General features: G+C 47.7%; 1 protein-coding gene across 1 annotated transcript in view; it reads right to left on the bottom strand.

Moving 5' to 3' along the window:
- Nucleotides 1-419: 419 nt before the first annotated feature.
- LOC149431417 (uncharacterized) overlaps nucleotides 420-22,807 on the bottom strand; it is a gene marked incomplete at its 3' end in the record, with an annotated part of 54,642 nt that continues 32,254 nt past the window's right edge. The window contains exons 8-10 of the mRNA XM_089665621.1: nucleotides 10,195-10,477; nucleotides 3,094-3,288; nucleotides 420-464 (exon numbers count right to left, since the gene is read on the bottom strand). Of these exons, the coding sequence (XP_089521747.1) occupies nucleotides 420-464; nucleotides 3,094-3,288; nucleotides 10,195-10,477 (523 nt within the window). The remainder of the gene's footprint in view (nucleotides 465-3,093; nucleotides 3,289-10,194; nucleotides 10,478-22,807) is intronic.

Here is a 22,807-nt window from a genome sequence, read left to right as displayed (position 1 = left end):
TTATAGCGCAAAAAATAAAAACCGGAGAAATGATCAAATACCACCAAAAGAAAGTTCTATTTGTGGGAAAAAAAAGGACATCAATCTAATTTGGGTGCAGCGTTGCATCGCAATTGTCTGTTAAAGTAACGCAGCGCCGTATCGCAAAAAATGGCCTGGTCAGGAAGGGGGGGTCCTCTGGAGGGTAAGGGGTTAATATAACCATAATTTTAATGTCTTGCAGCTGATTTGAGTGAAGAATCTCCTATTACATATGGAGAAGGCTGGCATTTTATACTCAATTGTTCTATACATGGTTATCATAAATATTCTTACCATATATATGCTGAGGGGACCTAAGTGAAGTAAAAGAATAAAGTCACAAAAAGGTCCAAAAAAATGTAAAGAGCCGATCACAACTGAAGACACAGACTACTTACCGAGTATGATTTTTCTGATCTTGTCTATTTTTTCTTCAAAAGAATCTAAAACAAATGGAAATAGAACAAACAACGCCATTACTACAGACAGAGTTTTTTGTATTATAGGGAACATCTTCTAGTTGGAGAATCTGTTTAACCATTTGCTGACCGCAGATAGCCGGCAAGAATGATGGCTTCACTGCGGTCGGCCAGTTCTGGGTGGACGTTATATGATGTCCTCCCAGAACTCGCTCCCTTACGGACACAGCTGATCACGTGATATGGTAAAAGGCCAATCACAGTGGCCCTTTGCCAAGTGATCAGCCGTGTCCAATGACACACTGATCACTAGGAAATGCAATTGCCGGTTATCGGCTGCACTTTCCTCACACTGTCACAGCATGAGGAAAATACTGCTGAGAACCGGCAGTTGTCATGGGAGGGATTGGCTCTGATCATCAGTGCCCTGATGATCGGTGCTTAGCAGTGCCGCCCACCAGTGTGGTCCACACGTGCCCAGCCTTGCTGCCTACAAGTGCCCAGCAGTGCCACCCACCTGTGCCCATCAGTTCCTCCCACCTGTGCCCATCAGTGCCCACCAGTGCCACCCACCAGTGCCCATCAGTTCAGCCCAGCAGTGCCATCTATCAGTGCCGCCCAGCAGTGCAGCCAGTCAGTGCCCAGCAGTGCAGCCAGTCAGTGCCCAGCAGTGCCGCCAGTCAGTGTCCAGCAGTGCTGCTTATCAGTGCCAGCTCATCAGTGCTCCCTATCAGTGCCCATCAGTGCAGCCTATCCGTGCTATCAGTACACATCAGCGCTGCCCATCAGTGCTGCCTATCAGTGCAGCCTCATCAACACACATCAGTGAAGGAGAAAAATTAGCTGTTTGCAAAATTTTATAATAGAAACAAAGAAATAATTTTTATTTTTCACATTTTTTGCTTTATTTTTGTTTATAGCGCAAAAAATAAAACACCCAGCGGTGAGTAAATACTGAAGCTGAAAATTGGGCTGGTAAGGAAGGGGGTATAAGTGCGCAGTAGGCAAGGGGTTAATATGAGTGTGATCAGAGGAACAATAACATGGCAATGGAGGGCAATAGGGATCAACTTCCACACGGTCCAAATGTTTGTACAGTATTTTGTTCCATGACGGATTTTGATCCATGTGTAGCCATTCCTGTTTGGCAGTGTATTCCGATCAGTCTCCTGAATGTAGATATGTAATGTATTAAAGTCCTGGTTATGCCTAATAACAGCCCATTTGATGACTTATGCCGGGTCCAGGGCCCTGATACTTGTTAAGGGAATTTAGTTTTTTAGACTGCTTGATATATAAATTGTCAAAAATGATATGACTTTATTATGATTTATTGAGTCGTATAGATGTTCTATTCGGCCCCGGGATTGAAGAGCAATTTAAATGTTTTTCTCTGTTCTCATTATGGTCTTGAGGTTCAATCCTTGTCTGATATATGAATAAAGTAATGCATTAGTCTTTGTATGTGAACACCTTTGAGGGTATTTGGTTGTAAAATTATAGCATTTTCACCTTTCAAGGGTTCTAATCCCTCTCCACTCTATACAAAATAAAAACATTTTACTTTCAGTTTAAATTGAGGAACATAAATGTGCAGATAAGTGTGAGGGCGCTCCTGCAGTATGGGAGGACTCCATGTAATAAACCATCACAGAGCACCATGTTTGAGTCTCTTGTGTCCCTCCCCGGGTGTTGGCATTTGAAGGGCACACTAGGTCTGAGATGTCCCGCTCACCACTTGTTCCCTGACCAGCTCACAGAACATTTCATACATCCCATGGTTATTGTAAAGTAAAAGCTCAGGAACACAGAGGACTCCCTATAGCATGCCAGATCCACAAGTGCCGCTAGTCGCAGCATTACCGCTGGGTGTGTGGTAGGAACCGCCTGCAGCCAGTGCAGAATCGCCGGACGTGGTGGCGGCACTGACAGGTGTGTTGGAGGCTTAGCAGTGTTTCCCTCCGAATCTAAGGCGCCCTTGAATGTAATGTGCACACCGAGTTTAGAGCCTCTTTTTGGCCAGAAAAGGTGTGCTTTACATTCGAGTAAATACGGTAATATCTGTAATTTTCTGAAGACATGAACTTCTGCACTCTATGCCACTACATTACCATACTTTTCTGCACTCACACTTTTGATAGTCAGCATGTAGGGCCTCCTTTATGTGGACATTCCGATCAGGCCTGTCTGCCCGTTTTTCAGGCAGATCCATTAGGGACCTCTATTCTTCTCTATGGAGCGGTGGGTGTAAATGGACATGTGTCTGCATACACCTGCCAACATCCAGTCCAATCCGCCAAAAACAGACAGATGGGGATCTGTTCCCCCTCCATAAATCAGATTGGATGGCGGTCGGAAGGAAATGGCCAGGCGGTCCACTTCCATCCAACTGTCCATAGAGGACAGTGAGCAGTGTTTGTGTCCGCTCTGCAGCAGTGGAGCGGACACGGACCTGTCATCTGCCTGCTCAGTGGGAATCAGCAGAGAGATCTCCCACTGAGCAAACATATCCGGTAACATGTCCGCCCCATGTGAAAGGGACCTAAAGGATACTGGAATTTTTACTTTTAATGAGAAACCAAATAAATATCAATCCAAAGAGTGAAAAATAACTAAAATCAGAATGTGTAAGTTTAAAATGCTGAAATGTTACCTTCTGCATCAGGTTGTGGTAGATGTTTATTGATCTCCATAAGAGATAAGAACAATGTCTGTTTTTCCCGCTGAGTAAATAAAAAGAGATTGCTGTACATTTCTCCTATGCTGGGATGACGTTCCAATATCCGGATCTTCTCCTGATCACTGCTGTCCTCCACATCATCCATTACTATGATCACATTATCCTTCCCTGTAGACACACAAAGTATTCATAATAAGAATTACATTCTCCCTCCTGTATGTACAGATCATCATCATCACCATCATCATCATCATCACCACCATCATTTATTAGTCACATTTTTCTTGAAGATACAATTGTCATTTGTTTCCTCCCATTTCTGGTGATGTTAATGGGGCCTCTATGGTAGCAGAGCACTTTCCCCACAGGAGCCGCTTAGTAGATTGCATGGAGTTCTCTCTCCAGTAGTTGCCTCGCAGCCAGGCACACGGTCACAGTCACTCTTTGGCTCAATGAACAGTCCAGGGGTGTTCTTTTTGGTGTTTTTACTTTAGGGTAACTTGGATAGAGTTAGGGAATTGAGTGGGATACTCCAAAACTATGGGCAACTTGAGGAGATTGATCTTCCTCTGGTGAACAGTCCAAGCAAAGTCCTTTCATTAGGAATCAAATAGACTGAGCTCTTCAGGACACTGGACACTATGTTCCCTTTATACACACAGCTGACTCTAACACACGAGGGATGGCAGCAGCCCACGGTCTCTAGGATCTCTCTTTCCAGTTCTTGGAAAATGGGTTACCTTTTTCCATTATCACCCAGACACATCCACCCTGTGATACCAGACTAGATCCTCAGGTGATAGTCCCTCAGTCAGTTCTCTGCAGCTTCCAGCAAAACAGGTCTCCAATTAGCCCTCCAAAGGTCTTAGTACCCTACAGGCACATGGCCTGAGGGTGCAAGAATTCACCCTTAGGCTGTGATTTCCTTGCAGGGAAAAGACCTCACTGCTCTCAGAGTATTTATACAGACTCCCAACTACCACTAGGGTGATCCATTAGACTCTTCCTGCCCACTAGCTTCCAGAGCTTTCTGTACTGTTCAGGGGGGAGGGGGCATTTAATCCTACAACTACTGGAACACAGAACAGACCAAACAATCAGCACACTCACACTGGTTACAGTGAGCCAAACTAAATTTACCCAACAACAATCCGCAGCTCCACTGGATACAGTGAGCCAGAACTAAATTTATCTAATCCTAACACCTACCTAGGAGGGTGCTACAGTAACATTCCAAGTGTCTGTAGTCACAATAACATCATTGGGAGGCACAATCAGGTAGTTTAGGAATTAATTTGCATATTGTACTTCTTTCCTAATTTTCCAGTGATGGGGATCTAGTATTTTCCAAATTCTCTTTTTTTTACTGTCATGTGATCTGTAGGGAGCAGTGGACTGCAGTCATCCTTTATATTGTTGTAAGGTTTCTCCAAACACAGACTGTTATTCTTCCTTCTGCCAGAGACTGTTGTCTGTGTATAGAGGGTTATCAGTCGGTGTGATTAATTATTTGACAACCCAACCAATGGCCAGGATTCAGGGTCTGGTAAGGTGTGCTGGGTAGGTGATAAATATTTGACACACTTCTTGCTGTAACCAGAATCGCTGTTACTGGATTATGCAGAGTCTGAAATGTATTATTGTTAAATTGTCTGATTGCTGTTCATTTTTGTCACAGGATGGAGTGTCTATGGAAACTAAACTACTTATTCTCAAATACAGAACACAGAATGATGGGATATGTAGTCTGAGTCATGAGCTGATAAAGAAACTACACAGAGGATCCCAAGTGAGGGGTATAAATAGAAAAGCCCGGGAAAGACTGGAGGCAGTTGGGAGACTACCGCCAGCCAGTGTAGAAGGGAGTGACCTGTTGTAGAGAGAAAACTTAGGAGGGCGGTTAGTGACTGTTACTATGTCACCAGCGGGCCTGCATGTTATGGAGAGCCACTTGCTAGCTGCAAATTGCTGTATGGAGATCAAGTGAGTGACTGCTACTGTCAGGTTTCACCCAGAGGCCTGTTTTCTTTGTCATTGGGGAGCCAGAGTGCACCCCCCAGACCGGCTGACTAATACTGCTGCACAAGACTGCCCCAGAGATGTGGAAAGACAGCCATTGTACCACCAGGTTCACCATTCATTGGATCAACAGAAGAGGCTTCCAGGAATCACCACTCCAAAGGAGAGCCTCCAATGGTAAAACTGCTGCAACAGAATAAGGGAGGCTGGTGAGTAGATCATAAATCCATTGTTGTCTTGTTTGTTGACTTTGTGCATAGCCTTTGGTAAGAGCTATTATCATTTTCCCTTTTACAGACTGATATCCCTGCTTGGCCAGAAGCCTTACTACAGAGCCTTAAAGGCTAAGTTCACCTTATATTTCCCTAAATTCCAGCTCCCCTTTGTACTGATATACCATTATTGTGCCTCTGTTACAGAAAAGAAAAGCTTTCTCTGTCTTCTGGGACAGTCCTTACCTCCAATCTCCAGTGTAAGACTCCTTGATTACTTCCTGCCCTGTCCTGAATCTGGTATTTAGGACATGAAAACCAGTAGAAGGAAGTAGTTCACCAGCTGGCCTCATAGACTCACACCCGGCACCTGTCCCCCTCCCAGGGGATTGCTTTCGCCCACCTCTGTGCTTACACACAATCAATATCAGTCTACACTCACCGACCACCTTGCTAGTACCGGGTTGGACCCCCTTTTGCCTTCAGAACTGCCTTCTTTCTTCGTGGCATAGATTAAAAAAAGTGTTGGAAACATTCCTCAGAGATTTTGGTCCATATGGACATGATGGCATCACGCAGTTGCTGCAGATTTGTCGGCTGCACATCCATGATGCGAATCTTCAGTTCCACCACATCCCAAAGGTGGTCTATTGGATTGAGATCTGGTGACTGTGGAGGCCATTGAAGTCCAGTGATCTCATTGTCATGTTCAAGAAACCATTCTCTGTAAACCCTAGAGATGGTTGTGTGTGAAAATCCCAGCAGATCATCAGTTTTTGAAATACTCAGACCAGCCCGCCTGGCACCAACAACCATGCCACATTCACAGTCACTTAAATCCCCTTTCTTCCCCATTCTGATGCTTGGTTTGAACTTCAGCAAGTCGTCTTCACCACATCTAGATGCCTAAATGCATTGAGTTGCTGTCATGTGATTGGCTGATTAACAAGCAATTGAACAAGTGGACCTAATAAAGTGGCCAGTGAGTGTATATCACATACCTCCCAACTTTTGAACTTCAGAATGAAGGATACTTGAGGGAGGAAGTAACCTGCAGTGCACGTAGCGTGCTGCGGCAAAATGTGCGTGTTCTAAGATATGAACAAAATCCTGCAAATCTGGACTAAGGACCCGTTTACACCAGGACAGGTTGCAGGAAACCCGCATTCCATGCTCATTTACATTCAAAGCTCACTGCAATTGTGATCTGCAGTGGGCGTCAATGTTAACTCAACGACACCCCAAATGCTGGTCACAAACACAGTGTGTTTGGCTGTTCCAGATCTCATGGTACAGTAATACCATGTGATCTGGTTGCTGTGAATTTTTTAAAGTAATGTATGCATTCAAATGAATGGGCGGAAATAGCACTGCGCCTGGATTGCATGCGAATTGTAGAGGAATACACAGCCTGTTCCCCTATGATCCATGGTGTGATCCAGCCCTGTGTCCTGGAGCCCAACAAGGACCAAATTCCGGAATGAATTCTGCCACTGGGCTCCACTAACTTGCCTGGCAGGGCGGCGCTAGCGTGGGCACCTGGGGCAATTGCCCCGCATCTGTTGTTGAGTACCCGAGGTCCCAGATACCAGGATTGTCCCCTCTGGGGCAGCCAAAACCTCTTTGATTTGGGGGGGAGGGAGAGGATATGTACTAGGGGGCACTTTAGGAGGGGAGAGGACTTGCGCTGATTTCATATCCAACCCCCCCAGCACAAGTCCTCTCCCCTGTATTTAATACAAGACCTCAGATCAGTGCAGCTCAGGCAGAGCGGTGTTCCTCCTCCTCACCCCTCTCCTCGTGTCTATGTACAGGAGAACATCACAGACAAGGAGGAGGAGGTGGATTCAGCCGCTCTGCGCTGTGTATGTGTGACAGGTAGATGGCGGTGAGAGACGCTGGCCGCCATACAGAGATATACTTGTGGTGTGTGGGACCCCAGACGCTCCGCACAAGCCACGGGGCAGGTGTCACTGGTGCCCGAACTAGAGTGCCCCTACCGGGCAAGTCACTGGAGCCAAGTGCCGGGACTAAGCCTTGATTCCCCAGGACCCCGGGACTTACATCAAATCCTGGGACAGTCTTGGCGAATCTGGGATAGTTGGGAGGTAAGATATCATTATCTTTTCTCAATAAATACCAGCCTATGTGAAGCAGAGCTTTAGTATTGAAAGCAGACCAAACAGACACTTTACCATGTGAAAAAACGTAGTAAGAGGTGTAGTAGTTGGGGTAGTAGGAATAGTAGTAGTTGGAGTAGTAGGAGGTGTAGTGGGAATAGTAGTAGTTGGAGTAGTAGGAGGTGTAGTGGGAATAGTAGCAGTTGGGGTAGTAGGAGGTGTAGTAGGAATAGTAGTAGTTGGGGTAGTAGGAGGTGTAGTAGTTGGGGTAGTAGGAGGTGTAGTAGGAATAGTAGTATTTGGAGTAGTAGGAGGTGTAGAAGGAATAGTAGTAGTTGTGGTAGTAGGAGGTGTAGTAGAAATAGTAGTAGTTGGGGTAGTAGGAGGTGTAGTAGGAAAAGTAGTAGTTGGGGTAGTAGGAGGTGCAGAAGGAATAGTAGTAGTTGGGGTAGTAGGAGGTGTGGTGATAATAGTAGTAGTTGGGGTAGTAGGAGGTGTAGTAGGAATGGTAGTAGTTGGGATAGTAGGAGGTGTAGTAAGAGGTGCATGTAACGTACATGTAAGATTTGAGTAGCTGAGATGTGACCTGTAGAAATATGACAATACAGATTTAGCGTTCCATATTATAATAATATAAGATGTGTTCAGAATTCAGTCAGAGACATATGGTCACCAATTAACATCTGAAGGGACAGAGCATCCTCTAGACGGGAGGTGACACCTGGATGCCAATAAGATTTGTCACCTTCTGGAAATCTGGAAGGAAGAGGCTCTAGACAGTTCGGCTTCATAACACAGCGGGAGACCAGAGGTGGTTCCGATGTGTCTGGGGGCTTTGACGTATATACACAGATCATAGGAATATATTTCATCTCTCATAAAAGCTAAAATATTAGTTGCAGAGAGATGAATATACTTCCTTTTGATTGGACACACTGTAGGCTACATCTGCATGTAAAACTGTATTTGTAGCCTCTGTAGAATCCCAGAGAAATGCAGAAAACGGTTATATTGCACCTGATTGCGACAGCTGAACAGTGATTGGTACTGTCGCAATCGGACTGATGCGCTGGTGTCGGAAATTCAATCCCTGACTTGGTGATTCAAACCGTTCCTGGTCCATTCGACTTTCAGCATTTCAGTACCTGGAACATCCTGTGGGCTGGTACAGGAGCGCCCCCCAGAGTCGATTGGCCAAGGGCCTATGTCCATACGTCCATATTCCCATAAATTGAAGACCTGACATATGGACAGTGTGATTCGTACGGAGCCGGTTCTATTGACTGGCGGATCGCAGACTTTCTCTGACTTGCTCCAGTCGCAGGATAACTCTTGGTAAAAGTTTTATTTCTGTTTTATTCCCTTTTATTTTATAGTCAATAGCCAATTGTGTGTCTTCTTGTATTTTTTGTATTTTCTGTAACTTTTTATACTTTGTACATATTTTATGCACTGCCCACTTTCGGAATATTAAATCATAAAATTAATTAGTGACTTCTTGGTACCTAAGCTCGGGCTCATATCTTCGGAGAGATTAGATTGTATTGTATTGCAGTGTCTTTATATGATCGGCCAAGTTCATTGCCAATCTGTATGCAATTGCACTGCGTGTTGGCAGATTGCATGTAGATTGTAAAAGTAACAGGTCTGCCAGATGGAGATCTGTGTGTGTGTGTGGTGTCCCAGCAGGCCAGTCTGCGGATAAAACTGTTGGGTGATGGCAAGCTACCGTTTGTTGTGTGTCTGGTGTGGTGGTGTGTGGACAGTGGAAGAGTGATTAACACCGGGGTTCTAGCTGGTAGGATAGCTGGAGGAATCCTAGAAGGGTGTGCCGATTGCTAGGCTGCTCCTCAACCCTTAGTGTGCACCAGATTGTATATAAGATTTGTGTCTGCCTGTGTGTGCGGTCAACCATCTGGATTGGAGTGGAGTCTTCCTCTGGTGGTGGCCAGAGGTAGTGCACGCTGTGAAAGTATATCACGGCCGGTCTTATATACGTATATATATTCAAAGTAAGTCCCCCTTATTTCCTCTTTACCCCAACTCACGGCTGGATGTGCATGCCGCAGTTAGCTAGTCGCTGTGGATGTGTGCGTGTGGGATCCGTGACAGTGTAGTAGTTGGGGTAGTAGGATGTGTAGTAGTTGGGGTAGCAGGAGGTGTAATAGGAGGTTGAGTAGTTGGGGTAGTAGGAGGTGTAATAGTTGGGGTAGTAGGAGGTGTAGTAGGATTGTGTAGTAGTTGGGGCAGTAGGAGGTGTAGTAGTTGGGGCAGTAGGAGGTGTAGTAGGATTGTGTAGTAGTTGGGGCAGTAGGAGGTGTAGTAGTTGGGGTAGTAGGAGGTGTAGTAGTTGGGGTAGTAGGAGGTGTAGTAGGAGGTGTAGTAGTTGGGGTAGTAGGAGGTATAGTAGCATGTTTGGGGTCCATTTTTGTAGTTTTGCGTGGAAGGTGTCAGATTTGGCTTGTTGTTTCTCCACTTTTTGGTGTCATACAATACAAACACAAGAAATGACACCAGAATGCCGGAACATTTGTCATTGCAGCAATTTTCTGGGTGAAGTGGGGTGTTATCTGACAAATGCCGGGGGGGACAAGATGTTTGGCCATGATTGTGTGTGGGGGATGGGCAGTGATGAACCCTACTACCCGAATCATACATGATGGAACATCAGCCCATGTAGCCATCTGTGTTATGAATCAGGCACATATATGATGACCTCTTACCTAGGCGTTCACACAGATATTTCAGCTCCTCATCATATAAAGAGTCGGTGACGCCCACAATGTTGATTCGTCCTCTTTTCTTGGTGTGATACAAAATACCGGACGTGCACCGAGAGACGGCCTCCCTGAACTGCTGCCATCCATTGTTGGAGATGTAGTGAGGAAGGACGGTTATCATATTTTTATAGAAGAAGTTTGATTTTAGTTGGTTGATAAGCCATTCATAGTCACTCTCTGATGACAATGAAAAGATCCCAACTGTGTGATATACTGAGAGATACCACTATATAATGAAAGATACAAAACAATAATCATTAGATAACAGCAACAAGAGAAATGATTGTACATTACACTAAATCCATGACTACAAATCTCACAATGCGGCGGGTTCCAGCAATCCTGGGATCACTATTAGGGGTCGGTCTATATTGACAAAAAAAAAAAAAGCTGCTTTGCAGATGTTTCCTCATTCACACAAAAGTAACGAATAACACCCGGAATGTTTATACCGCTTGAAGACCGAACATTTTCCGGGACGTTTTGTTTAAATTGGTATTTCTTGCTAGAAAATTACTTATAATCCCCAAACATTAGATATTTTTTAGCAAACACGCTAGCCACCTCCCACCCGCCATATAGTAATATGACGGGCGCAAGGTGGTTCTCTCGTTCTGGGAGGACGTCATATGACGTCTGCCCATTCTAAGCGCGCATGCATGGCTCCCGGAGCTCTAACGATCGCGGCGATTCCTCACATGTGCGCTGCAAACACCATTTACATATACAATTGACGTATGGGTTCACTTCTGCACGTGAGCACGGTGCGATGGGTGGGATGGGGGCAATTTCATTTTTAATTTTACTGTCCCTTTCATTTTTTTAATCACTTTTATGGCTAATACAAGAAATGTAAACATCCCTTATAGAAATATACATGACAGGTCCTCTTTAAGAAGAGATCTGAGGTCAAACAGACCCCAAACCTCTTTACCTCTAAAAGTTTAAAAAAATGTTTTAACTGTTGCTTTGAAAAAGAAAAACATTTGTTTACTTCCACCACCAACTGGATGTAACGTCATGACGTCGTTCCGGTCCACCATCATGATAGAGGCAACCAAAGACCATAGAATCTTTCATCGCCACCATCCTGAGGAGGCTGCACCATCAGATCATTTCTCTGGCCGTCCGGCATTAACAGTAAGCCCAAGAAACACCAGCGAGCCGCGGGAGGTGGGGGGGGGGGTGCCCCCTTCCACCACTATGGAAAGCAATCCAGCGGCTCAAGGGCCACTAGGACCACTTTCATATGAAAGCCAGCCGATCACTGAAAAAAACGGTACCATGGTCATTTCTTCAGCCATAACCCGGGTAAACCACTTGACAACCACAACGTTATCTATGTATAGGCAGGGCCGGTGCTTCCACTAGGCAAATTACATAGCCACCTAGGGGCACCTGGGCGCAGCACAGGCAGGCACCATATATGTGTACAATGCCGCAATGTCATGAATGATCCTTCATCTGAGGGGAGGGGCAGAAGACAGGACAGAGGAAGATGCCGAGTGTCTGGGGCCAGTGTAGCAGCTGAGCTGCCACCCCTTTCAGTGTTCCTCTCAGACTCAGTCCCTTACTGCAAGCCGGCTGGTGGTTACTGATCACTGTGGAGATCCAGCCCTTCAGGTCCCCATTCATCAGCAGAGGTGAAGCTGTGCCAGTGGAGGAAAGTAATGTCTGACTCTGATGTCTTGTGTCTGTATGAGTGTGACCCGGCCAGTAGGACATCCATCACATGTGCAATGTGTCAGTGAGTGATGACATCATCCCGATCCCACAGCCTGATCTTATAGTGCCTGCTGGGCCTGCTGATCTGTGTCAGTGTTGGTGGTGGTGTGTTGTGTTGGATCTGTCACCATGTGGGATCGCTCAGTTCAGGTGCCTGTTATCACAGCGTTTTACCTCCCCCCATTGCCTGGGGAAATCCAGCCTGGGATCTGTCAGAGTGTGGATCAATTATCCTCCATTCACTGCCACTGTCACCCTGCCACTGCCAGCCACAGATACAGTCCGTCCGTGACACTGATCTTGTCTATAATATTGGTGCTGGTGGCATCTTATGGTATTTTTTTTGCAAATTAAAAGAAATTTAGCAATTTCATGTTTTGTTGATTTATTTAATTTCTACTTTTTTAAGAAAAAAAATGATATCTTGTTTTTTTGGTTTTTTTTGGGGGGGGGGATGATGGGACATTTGTATAGCAAATTTTTACAAATAAATCCTTAATGTTCCATACACACGATGAGACTATCGGACTGGTGATCATCCGTTTTTTTTTTTGCATGCTAGCCTCATATAGAAAGTGAAGAAGTTACTAACATTACGAAAATTCTCGTACGACAGAAAGAAAATTCCAAAGTGATGTCATGTATTTTTCTTGTATTTTTGAACGAAAACTGTATGGATTGAATGAAAATCGTACGATCTGGTATCGTGCGAGAAAAATTTTTGTGCTTATCTCTTCAAATCATTTCGGATGAAAGCCGTGTACTAACGATCAGATTATTGCAGGATCGCTTGGAAAGGGGTACTTTTTGTAAGATTTTCTGATCATGTATATGGGGCTTAACACTCCGTCCACCCCTCGCTGCTTACATCTCTTAGAAATTCCCATTGTGAGATCTCTCCGGCAGCATTCATATTCTCATCCACCATGGGATATTCTTGATTTCACTATATTCTACAACAGTGTTTCTCAACTTTTTTTCAGTCAAGGCACCCTTTAAAATGATGGACAGTCTCGAGGCACCCTTTAAAATGATGGACAGTCTTGAGGCACCCTTTAAAATGATGGACAGTCTTGAGGCACTCCATTCTAAAATGTGAAAACCTATTCTAATTGTTTTATATAACGCAGCAACATCCACACATGTAGGACACCCAACATTAGAGGTGATTTATTCTTCCAAAGCATATACACTTTTGCACCCTGGTACTGACTAGTATTCCACTGTTTCCCTTCTCCCTCAGTTTTTCTCCATCACTGAGCTAATGTGACCCCAGCACTGATGGAGAGGGGCAGGGGAGGCTCAACTAGGATGCTGTGCAGGCAGCTAACATCCTCCTTTTCAACCAATGACATCATTGGTTGTCAGGATGCTGGCGGCTAGAAGGACATAATGGTGCACAATGGAAACCCGTGACTTTGTGTAACTAAAAGGCCGGCTTGTGCCACCCGCTGGCTAGTATACCAGTTTTGGGCAATTTTCAGACATTTTGTCAGGGCACCCCTGAAGAAACCTGGGCACCCTGGTTGAGAAAGGCTGTTCTAGAGTGAACCACAAATCCAACAGGGAGAGCAGGACCCCCTCATCTTGTAAAGGAAAAAAGAAAAGACAAACCACCCCAGTGCACAAATCCCAGCTTCCAATGTCCAATATGTTTGCCTGGCAACAGAAGAGTGTCGGGGGGGAGGGGGGTAACAAGGTTGTGTGAAGTCCCGTAGCTTCCTTTTAAGATCTGGGCCAATCTGACCAAAGCTCACAGACAGAAAGGACAGGAGCACAGGATCCCAATTAAAATTCTAATTTTTTTTAATAAAAATGTTAAAAAGCACACTTACAGCCAGGTAACTGTACATCGGCATGAAGTGTGGGGACGGGGATGTCACATCAGTGAGGCTATACACAGGTTTGAGGTTTGACAAAGAAGGATACTCCCTTGAAACACATTATCACCCCTTCTGATTTACGTACGGTGGTGTTGGACGCTGCATGTGGCTTACAACTGGCTATGTACTGAGTGGTCCCTCTAGGTTGGCATTGGGGTTGTGAGCCGCCGCCGGTGTGTACAGCCTCACTGATGTGAAATCCCGATCTCTACACTTCCTGCTGATGTACAGGTACCTACTGTAGATGTAAGTGTGTTTTATCATTTTAATAAAATGCTATTGTGAATTTTAATTGGGAACCCGCTGACAGCTGATGAGTCATTGGTTGTTAAGGATGAGGTGCATGGCTTCCCGGCCTGCTCCTTAGCAACCAGCTATTGTTCAAGACATTGGTGGCTGCCAGCTCCAAAAATTTGCATCTGAACAGCTGGTGTGGAAATTCATGAATAGGAAAGGGAAAATTCTCACCAGAATTGCCTTAGGCAAAACCCTTCGTATCCGAAACAATTCTTCTGGCAGTTGTAGCTGCAATCTTTCTTGGTCTACCTGTGCTTGGCTTGGTATCAAGAGGTCCCTGAACTTTCTACGTCTTAGTGGAAGTGATGACTGGCATATTCAAGGCTTTGGACATCCTTGGATATCCTTTTCCATCTTTTTAAAGTTCTATTACCTTGTTACGCAGGACTTTTGACAGTTCTTTTCTGATCCCCATGGCTCAGTATCTAGCCTAGTCAATGCTTCCATGTAAGAGCTAACAAACTCATTGACTATTTATACACTGACACTAATGAAAATTTAAAAAGCCACAAATGTGGGACATTAAGCTCTAATTGGCATTGTAACCCGTGTGTGTCACCTTGTGTGTCTGTACCAAGGCCAAACATTCCAGGGGGCGGAGACTTCTGATCTGGGGGGCGGAGACTTCTGATCCAGGCCATTTGTGTGATTTATGTTATCATTATGATTTAAAAATGAGCCAAACAACTATTTGATAATAAATGGCTTCATCTGATCATCATCCTTCAATAAAAGAGCATTTTGTGGCATGATCAGTCAGATTTTCAATATCAATGCCAAAATTTCACAATTTCTGCCAGGGTATGCAAACTTTTGAGCACAACTATATATACCGCCATTTGTAGATGCAATAACTTTTATGTAAACCAATTAATTTACACATATTGGGAATTTGTTTAGCAAAGACATGGAGCAGAATACATTTTGACCTAAATTTATAATGAAATTAGATTTTTACATTATTTCTACAGGACATGTTTATTAGCCAAAAGTCAAATATATATATATTTTATTTTCAAAATTGTCGGTCTTTTTTTGTTTATAGCACAAAAAATAAAAACTGGAGAGGCAATCAAATACCACCAAAAGAAAGTTCTATTTGTGGGAAAAAAAGGACATAAATTTCATTTGGGTGCAGTGTTGCATGACCGCGCAATTGTCAGTTAAAATAACGCAGCGCCGTATCACAAAAAATGGCCTGGTCCAGAAGGGGGGGCAGGGGGGGAATCCTCTAGAGGGTGAGGGGTTAATATAACCATAATTTTATATTCAAATGGTTTTTATTGAAGGAAAAAAAATTTTTTTCAACATACAAAAGGGTAAACATATTAACATATTAACATGAAACTAGAAGGGTTCACTCGAAGGATTATAATTAGAGATGAGCGAAGTATTCAAAAATTCGATTCGGCTGATTCGCCGAATTCGCGGAAAAAATTTGATTTGAGGCGAATATATTCGCTGCGAATTTAACTTATAAAAAGGGTGTTTCTAGGCTTCAGAGAGCCTTTATATTAGTGCAGAACACTGTACCTTTAATTTAAATGCCCTTGGAGTCTGCTGGGGAAGAGAAATAATACTGTCAGTCAGTATGACATGCAGATGAGTGCCGTCGATCTTAGAATCACCGCACACTTCACTCATTTGGGCAGTCACGGGGCCAAAACCAGAGTGTGGAGCCACAGTGTGGCGGTGGAGGCAGCAGCAATGGGAGGCCATACAGCACCCTATGACAAAATGGAACCCACCAGCAGTGTGAGGAGACCTGAAAGTGGCACATGGCAGAGTGTGGCGATGGAGACAGCAGCAATGGGAGGCCGTACAGGGACCCATGACACACTCTGGACCTGGCAGCAGCATGAGGAGGCGGTACAGGGGCCCATGACAGATTACGGGCCTGGCAGCAGCATGAGGAGTCGGTACGGGGGCCCATGGCAGATTACGGGCCTGGCAGCAGCAATGGGAGGCCATACAGCACCCTATGACAAAATGGAACCCACCAGCAGTGTGAGGAGACCTGAAAGTGGCACATGGCAGAGTGTGGCGATGGAGACAGCAGCAATGGGAGGCCGTACAAGGACCCATGACACACTCTGGACCTGGCAGCAGCATGAGGAGGCGGTACAGGGGCCCATGACAGATTACGGGCCTGGCAGCAGCATGAGGAGGCGGTACGGGGGCCCATGGCAGATTACGGGCCTGGCAGCAGCAATGGGAGGCCATATAGCACCCTATGACAAAATGGAACCCACCAGCAGTGTGAGGAGACCTGAAAGTGGCACATGGCAGAGTGTGGCGATGGAGACAGCAGCAATGGGAGGCCGTACAGGGACCCATGACACACTCTGGACCTGGCAGCAGCATGAGGAGGCTAATAGTCGTCTCCCCACGCTGCTGCTGGGGGGACTTTTTAACATAGGCCTCTGTATGGCCTTCAATTTAAGCTGCTTACACTTCGCCACTCTGCCATGGGCCCCTGTACCGCCTTCTCTTGCTGCTGCCAGGTCCAGAGTGTGTCATGGGTCCCTGTACGGCCTCCCATTGCTGCTGACTTCATCGCCAGACTCTGCCATGTGCCACTTTCAGGTCTCCTTACACTGTTGGTGGGTTCCATTTTGTGATAGGGTGCTGTATGGCCTTCCATTGCTGCTGCCTCCACCGCCACCCTGCGCCATGTGCCTCTGTCGTCTGCTCACGCTGCTGACGGCTTCCGCTTTTTAATCGAGGCCTGTGTTTGGCTTCCGAATACTGCTGCATCCACCGCCACCCTGCGCCATGTGTCTCTGTCGTCTGCTCACGCTGCTGACGGCTTCCGCTTTTTAACCTAGGCCTGCGTATGGCTTCCGAATAATGCTGCCTCCACCACCACCCTGCGCCATGTGCCTCTGTCGTCTGCTCACGCTGCTGCCAGGTCCATACTGATTCATGGCCCCCTGTACCGGCTCCTCATGAACGTGGTTCAGCGGGTTTGCATCACTTAACGGCACATCGTTGACAAACGCTGGGACGTTCAGTGTTGTGCGCATTAAGCCAGACACCAAAGGGCAGCACAGACCTGTTATTACTCGCTCAAGCATGGCTGAACAAAACCAGTCTCTACCACAAATTGGACCCAGACCTGCGCAGGGTCTCGTAAGTAGATTGCACGGAGGAGTAGAGTTCGTTATTGGAATTAACTGTGAGGGACTTTTAAACCTAGGCCTGTGTATGGCCTTCAATTGAAGCTGCTTCTGCTCCGCCAATCTGCCATTGGACTCTTGATAGTCGTCGACTATCAAGAGTCCAATGGCAGAGTGGCGGAGCAGAAGCAGCTTCAATTGAAGGCCATACAGAGGCCTATGTTAAAAAGTCCCCCCAGCAGCAGCGTGGGGAGACGACTATCAAGAGTCCAATGGCAAAGTGGCGAAGCAGAAGCAGCTTCAATTGAAGGCAATACACAGGCCTAGGTTAAAAAGTCCCTCACAGTTAATTCCAATAACGAACTCTACTCCTCCGTGCAATCTACTTACGAGACCCTGGGCAGGTCTGGGTCCAATTTGTGGTAGAGACTGGTTTTGTTCAGCCATGCTTGAGCGAGTAATAACAGGTCTGTGCTGCCCTTTGGTGTCTGGCTTAATGCGCACAACACTGAACATCCCAGCGTTTGTCAACGATTTGCCGATAAGTGATGCAAACCCGCTGAACCACGTTCATGAGGAGCCGGTACAGGGGGCCATGAATCAGTATGGACCTGGCAGCAGCGTGAGCAGACGACAGAGGCACATGGCGCAGGGTGGCGGTGGAGGCAGCATTATTCTGAAGCCATACACAGGCCTAGGTTAAAAAGCGGAAGCCGTCAGCAGCGTGAGCAGACGACAGAGACACATGGCGCAGGGTGGCGGTGGATGCAGCAGTATTCGGAAGCCAAACACAGGCCTCGGTTAAAAAGCGGAAGCCGTCAGCAGCGTGAGCAGACGACAGAGGCACATGGCGCAGGGTGGCGGTGGAGGCAGCAGCAATGGAAGGCCATACAGCACCCTATCACAAAATGGAACCCACCAACAGTGTAAGGAGACCTGAAAGTGGCACATGGCAGAGTCTGGCGATGAAGTCAGCAGCAATGGGAGGCCGTACAGGGACCCATGACACACTCTGGACCTGGCAGCAGCAAGAGGAGGCGGTACAGGGGCCCATGGCAGAGTGGCGAAGCGTAAGCAGCTTAAATTGAAGGCCATACAGAGGCCTATGTTAAAAATAATAACATGTTTGGGGCATGATTCATGGCGGATTTAGTCAGTTGTGTCATGAACTGGTGGTTTGAAATCCAGACTAATCCACGCCTGATTCATTTTCACAAAGGTGAGTCTCTCCACACTTTGGGTGGACAGTCGTGTCCTCCGCGGAGTTACAATACCTCCTGCCGCACTAAACACGTGCTCCGATGCCACGCTACTGGCCGGGCATGACAGCCTTTCAAGGGAAAATTCAGCTAGTTGGGGCCAAAGGTCAAGTTTTGTTGCCCAGTAGTCAAGGGGATTGTCTACCTCGGTTGGCAGGGTGCTGTCCAAGTAGGCCCGAGCCTGTTGTTCGAGGTCCTGCTCCAGGTCCACCTGATGCTGCTGCTGCTGCGGCTGGTTAGTAGTTTCCTCACTGCGCTGGTGAAGAAAGCTACTCATCATCGACTGCAGACTGAGGCAGCCGCTGCTGGTGGAGCTGCCACTGCTCCTACCACCCCACCCCTCCCCTGCTGCCATGGCAGCGGAACGCGAGCGCACAGGGCCCACAGTGTCTGAGGATGGACGTTGGCGCAGAAAGGCAGAGACCAACTGACTACATAGGTGGTTTTTATAGTACTTTATTTTGGCCTCCCTCTCAGCAGGTGTGAAAAGGGCCACCATTTTTGAACGGTAGCGAGGGTCCAACAAGGTGGACAGCCAAAAGTCATCCCTCTGTCTGATGGTTATTATTCGGCTGTCGCTACGCAAGCAACCGAGCATGCTATGGGCCATTTGTGCCAAGGAATGCGAGGGACTCCCTGCCTCCATCTCCACAGCATACTGCCACGGTGCCTCTGGGTCCTCTGTCTCCTCCTCCTCCTCTACCAGATGCTCCTGCTCCTCCACTCCTGTCCGCTGAGTGGAAAAACCACCCATTTCACTCAATAATTCCTGAGCACCAATGTCCTCCTCTACCTCCTCCTCTTCTTCCTGTCCTGCCCCCACAGGGGTCATGTGGCGTTGAGATCTGTGCGCCACGTCTACCGCACCCTGACCAGCCATTGTTAACAGCATTTGTTCCAGGACGTGCAACAGAGGAATGACGTCGTTCATCCCATAGTCCTGCCGACTCACGAATAGCGTGGCCTCCTCAAAGGGCCTGAGCAAGCGGCAGGTGTCACACATGAGCTGCCAATGGCTGACATCTAAGTTACACAGGGGAGTACCTTTATCCGCTTGTAACATCAGGAAATCGGTGATGGCCTTTCGCTGTTCGTAAAGGCGGTCTAACATATGTAGGGTTGAATTCCACCTTGTTGCAACGTCGCAGATCAGGCGACGCTGTGGAATTCCGTTCTGCCGCTGCAGCTCAAGGAGGGTGTGCTTTGCGGTGTAGGAATGGCTGAAATGCATGCAAAGTTTACGTGACATTTTAAGGATGTCTTGCAGTGGGATGGTGGATTTTAGGAACCGCTTGACAACCAGATTGAACACGTGAGCCATGCATGGCGCATGGCACAACCTTCCTTGACGCAGAGCAGACACCATGTTCTTTCCGTTGTCGGTCAACATGGTTCCGATTTTCAGTTTGCGCGGAGACAGCCACCTGTCGATTTCTCTGTTCATTACACTCAGAAGTTCCTCCCCTGTGTGACTACGTTCGCCAAGGCATACCAGGTGCAGCACAGCGTGACACCGTTGCGCCCTGCACATGTGATATGCCAGTCGGGTAATGGGACTTGGCACGGGGGTGGCGGCTGAGGACACGGCGGAAGAAGAGGTGGTAGAGGCGGACATCTTTGCTGGACCAAGGACGTGCAAACGTGGAGGCAAAAGCGGCGTGACCTGTCCAAGTTGCTGGTGCGGCTGTGCCAGCACCACGTTCACCCAGTGGGCCGTAAATGACATGTACTGTCCCTGACCGTAGTTACAGCTCCACACGTCGGCGCTGCCGTGCACTTTGGCAGAGACCGACATGCTCAAAGACTGGCCCACCATCTCTTCTACATGTGAATGCAGGGCTGGCACTGCCTTTTTGGCGAAGAAATGCCGGCTTGGCACTCTCCACCGCGGCTCGGCACAAGCCATCATTTCTCGGAAAGGTGCTGAGTCCACCACTTGGAAAGGGAGGGACTGCAGCACCAGCAACTTGGACAGGAGGACGTTCAGCTTCTGCACCGTCGGGTGCGTGCTTGCAAACTGTTGTCTCTTGGAAACGGATTCCAAGAAAGACTGCTGACGGAATCCGTGAAGAGGAGTAGCAGGAGAAGGAGCATCTGAACGAGCGGAAGATGCCAACGAGCGACAACTCCCCTCAGCAGAGGTGTTGGAGCCTTGACTTGCTGATAGAGGGCGATTGACGTCGGGTGACGGAGCAAGTAACGGAGCGGGTGATGGAGCGGGGGCTGGGGCAGGCAGAACCGCCGTATCTTTATCACGGTTTTCCCAGGCCACCGAATGGCGACGCTGCATATGCTGACGCAACGCTGTAGTCCCAACATGGGCCCCCTGGCCACGCTTGACTTTCTGGCCACATAGTCGACATACGGCTACGTTTACTTCCTCGGGCGGCTTGACGAAAAATTGCCACACCGCCGAGTAGGAAACTTTGCCCCCGCTACTCCTCACTGGCTGACTGCTACTTCCTCCGTGCACACCGGCACCACTACTGGCCGTGGTGGTAGGCTGCAGTGGAGCTGGTGCTCTACTCCGTGGCCGTTTGCCTCCACTGACACTGCTGCGACCCTGCTGCCTCCTGGGCAACCCACCGACTGTTTTGCTCGCTGCCAAGCTGGCACCCTCTTCTCCTGATGATGCGGAAGCAATAGCCTGATGACGACGAGGCTGCCAAGTGCGATCAGCCTCATCATCATCAATTAGGGTCTCCGCCTCACTACTAGCCCCCTCGGCTGCGTGTGGGTCAGGAGACAGACCTGTCTCTAGACCGGCTACTGAGCCACTCTCCTCGCCAGTACTTCTTCGCCTGGCTGCTGAAGAGGCGGATGTCTCCCCCCGTTCCTGACCGCCCTCTGTTAGCTCTTCCTCACTGTACAGTGGGGCTGAGCCCACAGCATGCGATACTTCGCTTGGTGAGGGAACACCAAAGGACAGGGGCAGGTAGAGGACACGTGATTTCAGTGGGCTTGCTCCCGGGCCATGCCAACTAACGGTTGTGTCTGACGTACACACCGACCGTTGGCTGTAGGTGTCAGAGGTGACCTGGGAAGAGGAAGACGACCGAGCCAACCAATCGATGACGGCAGGGTTGTCGGTGGAGACACGACCGCTGGATGACACCGGGAGCACTGGCCTCTGGCTGCGACTAGTGCTGCCTCGACCCCTTCCTCTGCTGCCACGTCTGCTCGCTCGTGAAACATTGCCTCCTCTGCCACTCCTCTGCGTGTTGTCTGACATACTCTTTAATTCTATAAGCACCCCAAAAATAACGTAACGATTCTGTGTCCCTGAGTAACGATTCTGTGTCCCTGAGTAACGATTCTGTGTCCCTGAGTAACGATTCTGTGTCCCTGAGTAACGATTCTGTGTTTGTCCCTGAGTAACGATTCCGTGTCCCTGAGTAACAATTCCGTGTCCCTGAGTAACAATTCCGTGTCCCCGAGTAACAATTCCGTGTCCCCGAGTAACGATTCCGTGTCCCCGAGTAACGATTCCGTGTCCATAAGTAACGATTCTGTGGCCCTAAAGTCTCTGTGGCCCTAAAGTCTCTGTGGCCCTAAAGTCTCTGTGGCCCTAAAGTCTCTGTGGCCCTAAAGTCTCTGTGGCCCTAAAGTCTCTGTGGCCCTAAAGTCTCTGTGGCCCTAAAGTCTCTGTGGCCCTAAAGTCTCTGTGGCCCTAAAGTCTCTGTGGCCCTAAAGTCTCTGTGGCCCTAAAGTCTCTGTGGCCCTAACTCTGTCCCTTCATACAGACAGGTCTGTCTCTCTTGAATGACCGGAGGCTAATGGAGAATTCTAAGATGGCCGCGATTTATAGCTCCACCATTACACAGTGCTGGCTGGCTGCTGATTGGCTAATGCGATCACATGTCATGAATGAATGCATTATGGGTCAGCGCGCCTTGTCTGCGCGCCTTCCCAGAGATCCCCGCTCCGTCGCCACACATGTCGCCGCCATTTTTGGGAAAATTCGATTCGCGCATCCGAAGTTGGCTAATTTTTCGAATCGAATATTTCCCAATCTTCGAAACGAATTCCACTTCGCCATGTTCGATCCGCCCATCTCTAATTATAATGCATGAATAGAGGAGTAGGAGTGGAAGATCCCCACCAATAGGCCGGGGATACTTTAGGTTCCAATTGTATACATGAGAGGTATGCTCATTGTCATGTGAACCAGTCTAGAGAACGAAAGATTATGAGTAGGGAGGGGGGGGGGGGGGGGAGTAGAAAATGGGGAGGGAAAGGAAAAGAAGAGAGAGGGCACCGTCGGATGATGAGT

Source organism: Staurois parvus, unplaced genomic scaffold (assembly GCF_062004578.1).
Source record: "Staurois parvus isolate SC_StPar_1 unplaced genomic scaffold, SC_StPar_1.0 ptg002273l, whole genome shotgun sequence".
NCBI lineage: Eukaryota > Metazoa > Chordata > Amphibia > Anura > Ranidae > Staurois > Staurois parvus.
Note: the sequence above shows the minus strand (reverse complement) of the source record. Positions and strands in the feature narration are given on the sequence as shown.